Below are 12,347 nucleotides of genomic sequence, written 5' to 3' on the forward strand. Positions count from 1 at the left end.
TATTACTTTTACCAAATAATTACAACAGTATTTCTACAATCAGGAGAAAGTAGAGATTTTGTGATTTCGATGACCCCAACACGCATTTCTGTGTCACACACATTCTCTCGAAAGATGTTGACCTTTGATTTTACTGAAACAAGGTTTGGACTTGTTTTTCCTGAGACACCTTTAGACTACTACAACCAAAGGGTTGACATTTTACAGCAGAAATCCTCTCCTCACATCAGAGAACCATACTTTCCCGTAAGTGTAGTCTCTCTCACAGCCTCAATAATAATAATCCTTTGATAAAGCACCTTATCACGTCTTTGAGACACCTCAAAGTGCTTCACAGAAAGTGTATATTTTGGGGCGAAACGCGGAAGCCAATTGTATACAGCAGCATCTCACAAACAGTCGGGGATTGTGTGACATTAATATTTTTTAATTTCAAATTCTTTTTGAAGGGATTATTAGCCCCTGAAAAATAATCCGCCAATCAACTAACAACCGGGTTCCTACTCACTGCCAGGTAAACAGAGGCGTGTGGAGTAAGGAAACTTGCCTGAGGTTTTGCCCTGACTGGGAATCGAACCCGGTCCTCTCGCTTGCGTGACAAGTGTTCTAACCACTGAGCTACAGGATTCCACAGAACTCGGTGCAGTCTCTCTGGTGACAGATTGTGATGTGATCCCCACAATATAACAAATGGGACCTTTTGTGTGTTATGTTTTTAGTCGCCCGGGTATCTGACACTCACGGAAACCCACTCTGGCTGCCATGATCTCCTACAAAAACAGTCACGACACTTTACAATCATTAATGATGGAAACTACACTTTACGGTAAAATCCTGTGAAGAGCTTTGGGACATCCTCCCGATGGTGTATCAAATGCAAGTCCAGTAAAACTCACTAAGTCGTATCAGTCGGGACTATAACATTCGATATGACTTACAGTCTGAATTAGGGGCAAACTGTATAAGTCATGTCAAATATGATTTAATCAATAATCTACACTGCAACCAAGTAATTACTGCAGTCGGTAAGTGCACATGTGGTGACGTTTCCCGTGAAGCGCAACCGGTAACTGAGGACTAATGGAAGGCGGGGAACAGGGTTATGAGTTGCAGATGATTAATACAACTTGTGCAAATAAATCTAAGTGGTTTTGATAGGAACCTGGAAGACACTTGGGTGAATTTACAACTTAATAATAATACGGTAACCAGCTTTCTCCCGACTTGTCAATAAGGTAAAATTACATTGTCGACGATTTTATTAACAGTTTTATTAACATTTGTGACCAGATTCAATGTCAATTATAATCCTCAAAACTGTACAAGCCGATAAAACACTGAACCTTCGAGACGGCCGGAGGCTCTGGCCCTGGCTAACTCTTTCCCCCTCGAGAACAAGGAGCTCTGACCCCACCCCCTCCCTCGTGACATCCTCACCGGGGGAAGGGAAGGGGAAGGAGAGAAGAGAGATATTTTGGCTCAGTCACTTAGTTCTGGACCCACTCAGGAGTTGGAGCTCACAGTCCAATTTAACGCTCTGACACGGGGCCTGAATACACTATTCCCTACCCCCCCCTTTCACTACTCATCCCTTACTTGCCCCCACGCCCCCCGGGAAGCGAGGGCCCAGACGCTGAGTCAGACAACGGAATCCAGCAGCGGAAACACAGGCGAGAGAACTCCGTAATTACTCAGCTCAGTAACACACAAACCTCCAGATCTTAAGTCTGAGGGCGAGAGACACAGGCAGACAGAGGGACAGACAGAGGGACAGACAGAGGGACAGACAGACAGAGCGAAAGACAGACAGACAGACAGACAGACAGACAGATAGACAGAGCGACAGACAGAGCGACAGACAGAGCGACAGACAGAGCGACAGAGCGACAGACAGAGCGACAGACAGAGCGACAGAGCGACAGACAGAGCGACAGACAGAGCGACAGACAGAGCGACAGACAGAGCGACAGACAGAGAGACAGACAGAGAGACAGACAGAGAGACAGACAGAGAGACAGCAGACAGACAGACAGACAGACAGACAGACAGACAGACAGACAGACAGACAGACAGACAGACAGACAGACAGACAGACAGACAGACAGACAGACAGACAGACAGACAGACAGTCTCCCCACTGTGACGGAGCGAGAGGAGCCTGGGTGGCGATGCCGAGTTGACACAGACTGAAGCAGAGACACGATGGTCAGTGTTGGCCGCGGTGACATTCTCCGGACCAGTGGTTCAGTTGAGCCGCTTCACCATGTAGGGGCCCTCCAGCTCATAGCCCAACTTCCTGTAGTAATTCCTGGTCCCCACACCTGAGAGACAAAACACAAGATGGATATTGAATGAGAGAGGGAGGGCGGGAGGGAGGGACTCAGGGATGGAGTTCCCGAGAGTCGGATAGAAAGAAAACATAACAAAACTCTTCCAGATAAAATAATAACCATTAAAAGTGAGGGAAGAAACCGAAGTATGATAAAGAGAGAAGGAACAGAGAGAAAGCCATCTGTCCGCACAGCTCAAGGAGCTCAGGGGTAGACACTCTGATGCTCTCTATTTGCCAGAGAGACATTGCGAGTCAATGAGGGAAGGAATGACTATCAGTGGGTTATCAGTGCGGCATCGCTCACACTGCAACAGGTTGGAGCACCTCACCAGGAGCCAGTGACCACATCGCTCCTCTCCCTCCCCCCACCCCAATCCCCCTCTTCCCCTCTCCCTTGCCCCTCTCACCTCCCCTCCATACCCCTCTCCCACCCCCCTTCCATAATAATAATCCTTGCATTTGATAAAGCGCTTTTCACGTTTTTGAGATGTCTCAATGCGTCTCGAAGATGTGAAGCAGCAGTGGCCCACAAACACTCGTGGATTGAGTGACCAAATTATTATTGTTTTTTTCTTGAGGGATTATTATCAGGCGTGTGGAGTAAGGAAACTTGCCCAAGGTTTGGCCCGGCTGGGAATCGAACCCAAGTCTCTCACTTGTGAGGTGAGTCCTCTAACCACTGAGCTACAGGGACTCCAAAAAGGCTCCAATTGCTGGGATAACGTGCAAATAGAGGACGTCTTTCTCTGTCTTTCCTCTCCCTATGTTTTTTGCTGTTTGGTTAGGGCAGCCGGGTGTCTGACACGTGCGGAAACCCATGACTGTGTTTAAGACTATCCAAACCAAGCTGAGAATTCCATATCCCACCTGCACATGGACATTCCTCTTTCTTTCCTTCATTCTCTCTCTCTCTCTTCCTTGGAAACATCCCAATGATTCAGCCTCGTTGGCCTCTCACTGGAGCAACATAAGAACATGAGAATTTCCTGGACGAAAGAAGACCCAGATCCATCTAGTTTGCCTTCCACCGTCCTGGCAGTGACATGTCGCGTCCCAAACTATACCCCGTATCGTGAGATGTTATTTCCTAACAGAAATCCATCTCATTTGTACTTTCTGCTTCCACCATCTCCCTGTTCCACACGTTTACTACTCACTCACTGAAGTACTGTTTCCGCAGTTTTCTGAATTTATTCCCCTTCAATCCCAGGCCGTGTCCTCGGGATCTACTGTTCAGTACAAGATAAAACAGCTTACCATGGTCTACGTTATCTAGTTCCTTCAGGACTGTAATCATATCAGTCTCGACTGAACTCAAAACCCTGACATGGGGTTTGAACGCACAACCTTGTGACTCAGGTGAGACTGAACCAGGTCAGCACTGCTACAAGGGGTTAAAGATGCGGGAAGGGTTGACTTGTTGAGGGGTACAAATTCACCCAGAGAGGGGCGAGTGGACTCACACACGCACAGAGGCATAATAATGATCTTTGCATCTGATATAGCACCTTTCACGTCCGGACGACATCTCAAAGCGCTTCACAGTTAATGTACTGTAAATGCAGTGACTGTTTTTGTGAATAGCATCAAGTGCCCTTATATTCAAAGTATGTCATTCACTTCATAGCTTTTGTGAGACATTACTGTGGCTGTCGTATTTGCCCAGAAAATACAGTCACTACACTTTGCAGTATATCCTGTGAAGCGCTTTTGAGATATCCTCCTATTAATATTTTCTCCTTGATTGCTCAGCCCCGGTGTCTTTTACAACAACAACTTGCATTTATACAGCGCAGGACAGGGTTTCGGAGCACTTAACAGTGGCAGAGTCTGATACCTGATGCCCCTCATCCCCTCTCCCCTCGCTCACCCTTGATCCCCTTCCCCTTCCACACCCCTCCCTCATCCTCTCCCCCCGCCCTCATCCCCTCTCCCTCCCCCAGCGCCTCTCACCTTCAGCTAAACCTTTTAAAGTTCAGAGGAACCCCAGGCAATCCAGACCAGTCTTTCAGGTGAAAGGGTAGATCAGGCTTAGAGAGAGCGCCTGACTGACCGTGGGAGGCACATCGCTTTGTACCGACCATTTGTAAATCAATAGGAAAGGCTTTGGGTTGTAAGTGTGCAGTGATGTCCTGGCTCAGTCCATCGCACTTTCTTCTCTGGGGCAGAGGTTTGTGAGTTCAAGCCCCACATGGGGGCTATTGAGCTCACAGTCCAGGCTGACACTCAGCACAGGACAGTGCTGAGGGCAAAGTCTTTCATCTAAAGATCCCCTGGCATGACTCGAAGAGAGAAGGGAGTTTCTCTCTCCCCGGATCCTGGCCAACAATCCCCCAAATAATATCAGTCACTCACTTCACGGTTGTTTGTGAGACTTTCCTTTGCAAATTGGCTGTCGTGTTCGCCTACAAAAAAAATCTCCACTTTGCAGTAAATCCTGTGAAGTGCTTTGCGATACCCTCTCGATGTGAAAGATGTAAGAATTATTATTATTTTAACTCCATTCCCTGCTCTCTCCCCATCGTGTCAGTGCTGGTGCTCTCCCAGTCTGGCTCAGTGTGTGTGGGACCCGGGGTCGATTCTCAGGCAGTGAAACCTTAGGCAAGTTTCCTTACTCCACACACCTCTGTTTACCAGCAGTAAGTAGGAACCCGGTTGTCAGTCGATTAAGGGATTGCTTTCTGGGTTAATAATCACTCCAAAAAATATATAATAATTCGGTCACTCATTCTACGACTGTTTGTGGGTACACTGCTGTGCACAATTGGCCGCCACGTGTAGCCCCACAAATATAACCGATTCACTTTACAGTATATTCTGTGAAGCGCTTTGAGACGTCCCAATGATGTGCTAAGGCACTATATCAAGTGCAAGAACTACTATTATTAACCAAATCTATAAACCAGACTCAGGTTTCCATGGAATTTTTGCGGCTCACCTAATTCTAAAGAGTATGAGGCGCAGGGTTCTGGATGAAAATATAAATCATACTAACCAAAGACTCGCGGCCTTCACTCGACCCAGAAACAAGCAGCTGGGATAACAACAAACAAGTGAGTGAGTGAATGGGTGGGTGGGTGGGCGCCGGGTGAGTGTATGGGTGGGTGGGTGAATGAGTGGGTGGGCGGGGAGTGAGAAAAAAGTGAGTGGGTGAGTGGGTTGAGCGTGTGAGTGAGTGGGTGGGTTGAGTAGATGAGTGAGTGGGTGGGTTGAGTAGGTGAGTGAGTGGGTGGGTTGAGTGTGTGAGTGAGTGGGTGGGTTGAGTGTGTGAGTGAGTGGGTGGGTTGAGTGTGTGAGTGAGTGGGTGGGTTAAGTGTGTGAGTGGGGTGGGTTGAGTGGGTGAGTGAGTGGGTGGCGGGAAGTGAGTGAGTGGGATGGGTTGAGTGAGTGGGTGGGTTGAGTGGGTGAGTGAGTGGGTGGGCGGAAGTGAGTGAGTGGGTGGGTTGAGTGTGTGAGTGAGTGGGTGGGTTGAGTAGGTGAGTGAGTGGGTGGGTTGAGTGTGTGAGTGAGTGGGTGGGTTGAGTGTGTGAGTGAGTGGGTGGGTTGAGTGTGTGAGTGAGTGGGTGGGTTTGAGTGTGTGAATGAGTGGGTGGGTTGAGTGTGTGAGTGAGTGGGTTGAGTGTGTGAGTGAGTGGGTGGGTTGAGTGGGTGAGTGGGGTGGGTTGAGTGGGTGAGTGAGTGGGTGGGTTGAGTGGGTGAGTGGGTGGGTTGAGTGGGTGAGTGAGTGGGTGGGTTGAGTGGGTGAGTGAGTGGGTGGGTTGAGTGAGTGAGTGGGTGGGCGGGAAGTGAGTGAGTGGGATGGGTTGAGTGAGTGGGGTGGGTTGAGTGGGTGAGTGAGTGGGTGGGCGGGAAGTGAGTGAGTGGGTGGGTTGAGTGTGTGAGTGAGTGGGTGGGTTGAGTGCGTGAGTGAGTGGGTGGGTTGAGTGTGTGAGTGAGTGGGTGGGTTGAGTGTGTGAGTGAGTGGGTGGGTTGAGTGTGCGAGTGAGTGGGTGGGTTGAGTGTGTGAGTGAGTGGGTGGGTTAAGTGTGTGAGTGGGGTGGGTTGAGTGGGTGAGTGAGTGGGTGGGGGGAAGTGAGTGAGTGGGATGGGTTGAGTGAGTGGGTGGGTTGAGTGGGTGAGTGAGTGGGTGGGTTGAGTGGGTGAGTGAGTGGGTGGGTTGAGTGGGTGAGTGAGTGGGTGGGTTGAGTGGGTGAGTGAGTGGGTGGGTTGAGTGGTGAGTGGGTGGGTGGGTTGAGTGGGTGAGTGAGTGGGTGGGTTGAGTGGGTGAGTGAGTGGGTGGGTTGAGTGGGTGAGTGGGTGGGTGGGTTGAGTGTGTGAGTGAGTGGGTGGGTTGAGTGGGTGAGTGGGTTGGTGGGTGGGTTGAGTGGGTGAGTGGGTGGGTGGGTGGGTGAGTGGGTGGGTGGGTTGAGTGGGTGAGTGAGTGGGTGGGTTGAGTGGGTGAGTGGTGTGGTTGAGTGTGTGAGTGAGTGGGTGGGTTGAGTGTTATTACTTTTACCAAATAATTACAACAGTATTTCTACAATCAGGAGAAAGTAGAGATTTTGTGATTTCGATGACCCCAACACGGCATTTCTGTGTCACACACATTCTCTCGAAAGATGTTGACCTTTGATTTTACTGAAACAAGGTTTGGACTTGTTTTTCCTGAGACACCTTTAGACTACTACAACCAAAGGGTTGACATTTTACAGCAGAAATCCTCTCCTCACATCAGAGAACCATACTTTCCCGTAAGTGTAGTCTCTCTCACAGCCTCAATAATAATAATCCTTTGATAAAGCACCTTATCACGTCTTTGAGACACCTCAAAGTGCTTCACAGAAAGTGTATATTTTGGGGGCGAAACGCGGAAGCCAATTGTATACAGCAGCATCTCACAAACAGTCGGGGATTGTGTGACATTAATATTTTTTAATTTCAAATTCTTTTTGAAGGGATTATTAGCCCCTGAAAAATAATCCGCCAATCAACTAACAACCGGGTTCCTACTCACTGCCAGGTAAACAGAGGCGTGTGGAGTAAGGAAACTTGCCTGAGGTTTTGCCCTGACTGGGAATCGAACCCGGGTCCTCTCGCTTGCGTGACAAGTGTTCTAACCACTGACCTACAGGATTCCACAGAACTCGGTGCAGTCTCTCTGGTGACAGATTGTGATGTGATCCCCACAATATAACAAATGGGACCTTTTGTGTGTTATGTTTTTAGTCGCCCGGGTATCTGACACTCACGGAAACCCACTCTGGCTGCCATGATCTCCTACAAAAACAGTCACGACACTTTACAATCATTAATGATGGAAACTACACTTTACGGTAAAATCCTGTGAAGAGCTTTGGGACATCCTCCCGATGGTGTATCAAATGCAAGTCCAGTAAAACTCACTAAGTCGTATCAGTCGGGACTATAACATTCGATATGACTTACAGTCTGAATTAGGGGCAAACTGTATAAGTCATGTCAAATATGATTTAATCAATAATCTACACTGCAACCAAGTAATTACTGCAGTCGGTAAGTGCACATGTGGTGACGTTTCCCGTGAAGCGCAACCGGTAACTGAGGACTAATGGAAGGCGGGGAACAGGGTTATGAGTTGCAGATGATTAATACAACTTGTGCAAATAAATCTAAGTGGTTTTGATAGGAACCTGGAAGACACTTGGGTGAATTTACAACTTAATAATAATAATACGGTAACCAGCTTTCTCCCGACTTGTCAATAAGGTAAAATTACATTGTCGACGATTTTATTAACAGTTTTATTAACATTTGTGACCAGATTCAATGTCAATTATAATCCTCAAAACTGTACAAGCCGATAAAACACTGAACCTTCGAGACGGCCGGAGGCTCTGGCCCTGGCTAACTCTTTCCCCCTCGAGAACAAGGAGCTCTGACCCCACCCCCTCCCTCGTGACATCCTCACCGGGGGGAAGGGAAGGGGAAGGAGAGAAAGAGAGAGATTTTGGCTCAGTCACTTAGTTCTGGACCCACTCAGGAGTTGGAGCTCACAGTCCAATTTAACGCTCTGACACGGGGCCTGAATACACTATTCCCTACCCCCCCCTTTCACTACTCATCCCTTACTTGCCCCCACGCCCCCCGGGAAGCGAGGGCCCAGACGCTGAGCCAGACAACGGAATCCAGCAGCGGAAACACAGGCGAGAGAACTCCGTAATTACTCAGCTCAGTAACACACAAACCTCCAGATCTTAAGTCTGAGGGCGAGAGACACAGGCAGACAGAGGGACAGACAGAGGGACAGACAGAGGGACAGACAGAGGGACAGACAGACAGACAGACAGACAGACAGAGCGACAGAGCGACAGACAGAGCGACAGACAGAGCGACAGACAGACAGAGCGACAGACAGAGCGACAGACAGAGCGACAGACAGAGCGACAGACAGAGCGACAGACAGAGCGACAGACAGACAGACAGACAGAGAGACAGACAGAGAGACAGACAGACAGACAGACAGACAGACAGACAGACAGACAGACAGACAGACAGACAGACAGACAGACAGACAGACAGACAGACAGACAGACAGACAGACAGACAGACAGACAGACAGACAGTCTCCCCACTGTGACGGAGCGAGAGGAGCCTGGGTGGTGATGCCGAGTTGACACAGACTGAAGCAGAGACACGGTGGTCAGTGTTGGCCGCGGTGACATTCTCCGGACCAGTGGTTCAGTTGAGCCGCTTCACCATGTAGGGGCCCTCCAGCTCATAGCCCAACTTCCTGTAGTAATTCCTGGTCCCCACACCTGAGAGACAAAACACAAGATGGATATTGAATGAGAGAGGGAGGGAGGGAGGGAGGGACTCAGGGATGGAGTTCCCGAGAGCCGGATAGAAAGAAAACATAACAAAACTCTTCCAGATAAAATAATAACCATTAAAAGTGAGGGAAGAAACCGAAGTATGATAAAGAGAGAAGGAACAGAGAGAAAGCCATCTGTCCGCACAGCTCAAGGAGCTCAGGGGTAGACACTCTGATGCTCTCTATTTGCCAGAGAGACATTGCGAGTCAATGAGGGAAGGAATGACTGTCAGTGGGTTATCAGTGCGGCATCGCTCACACTGCAACAGGTTGGAGCACCTCACCAGGAGCCAGTGACCACATCGCTCCTCTCCCTCCCCCCACCCCAATCCCCCCTCTTCCCCTCTCCCTTGCCCCCTCTCACCTCCCCTCCATACCCCTCTCCCACCCCCCTTCCCCCCCTTTCGCTGTGAATCACAGGCCAGCCCGGCAGTAACACAGGGCCACGAGCGAGAAGCCAATCCCAGAATTTTGCCCCAACGCCTCATCTCAGGAATACAATTGCGGCAAAATAACATAAAGCCACAAACCGTACAGGATCGCTTTGCTTGGAAACTCAAAACAAACCTGACTGTTCTCTGTGTCCCTCATTCCATCCACTTCGCCATCGCCAGCTGAGCTATCAGCCATATATTACCTTCCCCGCTCCCCCACCCACCTCTCTGGACTCCCCCACCCCTCCTCCTCCCCTCACTCGCTCTCCCCACCTTCTAAACTCCTGAACCCAACTATAATAATCCTCACACTTCATATTACGGTCCATCCACTGTACAGTACATCTTGTAAAGCGCTTTGAGACGGCTCAACCATGTGATAAGGCGCTATATCAAATGCAAGGATTATTATTATTATTATTGCTTTGTCACAACGTCTCAAAGTGCTTCACAGGATTTATGGTAAAAGCGCAGTGACTGTGTGTAGCCAATTCACGCACAGCCTTGAAGCCACCGATTTTATCCAGCAGATTGTCAGCCAGAACAATGAGAGAGAAACTCCCTTCTCTTTTCGAATAGCTTTAACATCTTTAATTTCCTCCTGAACAGGCAGGCGGAGCCTTGGTTTAACGTCTCATCCGAAGGAAGCGTCTCATTGAATTATACAGCACAGAAAGAGGCCATTCGGCCCATTGTGTCTGTGCCGCTTCTTTGAAAAGAGCTTCCAAATCTATCCCACTCTCCCGCGCTCTCCCTATAGCCTGGAAACTTGTCCTCCCCAAATAATTATCTATTTCTCTCTTACTCCGTTACTGCAGCATCTCCCCAGCACTTCACTGGAGCATCAGCTTAGACGGTGAGTTTAAAGTGCTGCTGTGGGGTTTGAAGCCACAACTTTCTGACTCAGGTGAGGGCATTACCGCTGAGCCAGGCTGACACCTTTCCTGCTCACCTCAGTGTACGATCGTGTCCCTGATTATGGCTGCTCTCTCACAGAGGGAAGAGTCTCTCTAACTTGTCAATTTCCCCTCATTATTTTAAACACAGATAAACACATTCATTATTCTCGTTACCCAACGGCACAGCTCGTACACACACACTCACAGCACAGGGCACTGATGTTCCTTTAATGAAGTACAATATGGCCATATGCTTCACGCCTCGTGCCAAACAGCAGACAGGCTGGACGTGTGAAGGGCAAAGATAGAGCAACTCAGTCACTGAATGAGATACAGTCACTGAGTGAGAGACATAGACACTGAGTGAGAGACAGTTATTGAGTGAGAGACACAGACACTGAGTGAGAGACAGTCACTGAGTGAGAGACAGTTATTGAGTGAGAGACACAGACACCGAGTGCGAGATAACCCGGGTTCCATTCCCGAGGCAAGTTTCCTTACTCCACGCCTCTGTTTACTCAGCAGTAAGCAGGAACCCAGTTGTTTGTCGATTGGCGGATAGCTTTCTGGGGGTTATAATCCCTTCACAAAAAATAATAATAATTTGATCACTCAATCCATGACTGTTTGCACAATTGGCTACACATTTCGCCCGCAAAATATAATCAATTCACTTGACAGTATATTCTGTGAAGTGTTTTGAGATGATAAGACGCTGTATCAAGTGCAAGGATTATTATTATCGTTAATCTACAAAGCAGACTCAGATTGAATTTTCCCTACGTGTGGAATGGTTGCGGTTTGAGGGAGGGACGCACTCTGCTCACCTAATTGCAGAGTATTAGGCGCACGGTTACAGAGCGAAACCATATTAACCAAAGCCACACGGCCTTCACCTCGACCCAGAAACAAGCAGCTGGTCCGGCACTTTGTCTCTTTGAGCACAGGATATCATTACTGCAGCTCCACTGACGCAAACACTTCACACCCCATTGATGTCAGGCAACCCAGCCAGTGTCACCAGCTCGAGGCCAAACACACAGCCACTGAACTGTTCGCCTACAGTACACACAGTCACTACACTTTACAGTAAAGCCTGCGAAGCTCACTGAACGTCCTCCCGGTGTGTATCAAATTGAAGAAAGGAACAAGAGTGGGGGAGAGGGCAGGAGAGCGGGAGTAAACAGACGGCATTTCAGAGCCACCGCCAACATGAGGGTCTGAATGGCCTCCTTCCATGTTGGAAAATTGTAGGATTCAACAAGGTAAATTGTCCACCAGGTGAGATGTTAAAACTAGGGCTGCGTCTGTGCCTGTTCAGGTGCCAGTTCCCGGCGTGGAGAGCGCTGTGTAAATGCAAGTTGTTGTTGTTGAGGTTAATAGCACTATTTGAAAATAGAAGGTAGTTTCTCTCTCCCGGGTCCTGGCCAACAATCCCCCAGTAAACCTGGTCACACACTCCATGACTGTTTGTGAGACATTGCTGTGTGCAATTGGCTGCTGTGTTTGCCCATAAAATACAACAGTCACTCTATTACACGGTAAATTCTGTGAAGTGCTTTGGGAACCAAATGTAAGGTTTATTATTATGATTGTTATTGATAATTATTATTAGAATAATCTTTGCATTTGCTATTATTGTCACGGTGTTGAGACTTCTCAAACACTTCACGGTTGCTCTGGGCAGTGAAAAGTGCTTTCAAGCTGAACTTAATAAATAATAATAACCCTTGATTTTGATACAGCGCCTTATTACATCCTCGAGACGTCTCAAGGAGCTCCACAGAATATACTGTAAAGTGGGTTGACTGAGTATTTTGTGGGTGAAACGCGGCAGCCAATTGTGCAAAGCA

The 12,347-nt window shown here is 48.5% G+C and overlaps 1 protein-coding gene across 1 annotated transcript in view; it reads right to left on the bottom strand.

Moving 5' to 3' along the window:
* Nucleotides 1-8,870: 8,870 nt before the first annotated feature.
* The window catches only part of elp3 (elongator acetyltransferase complex subunit 3), a 63,513-nt gene continuing 60,036 nt past the window's right edge, over nt 8,871-12,347 (bottom strand). The window contains exon 15 of the mRNA XM_042333688.1: nt 8,871-9,105. Coding sequence (XP_042189622.1) covers nt 9,029-9,105 — 77 coding nt within the window. The 3' untranslated portion in view covers nt 8,871-9,028. The remainder of the gene's footprint in view (nt 9,106-12,347) is intronic.

The sequence above is a fragment of the Callorhinchus milii genome, unplaced genomic scaffold, assembly GCF_018977255.1.
Source record: "Callorhinchus milii isolate IMCB2004 unplaced genomic scaffold, IMCB_Cmil_1.0 Scaffold3, whole genome shotgun sequence".
Classification (NCBI taxonomy): Eukaryota; Metazoa; Chordata; class Chondrichthyes; order Chimaeriformes; family Callorhinchidae; genus Callorhinchus; species Callorhinchus milii.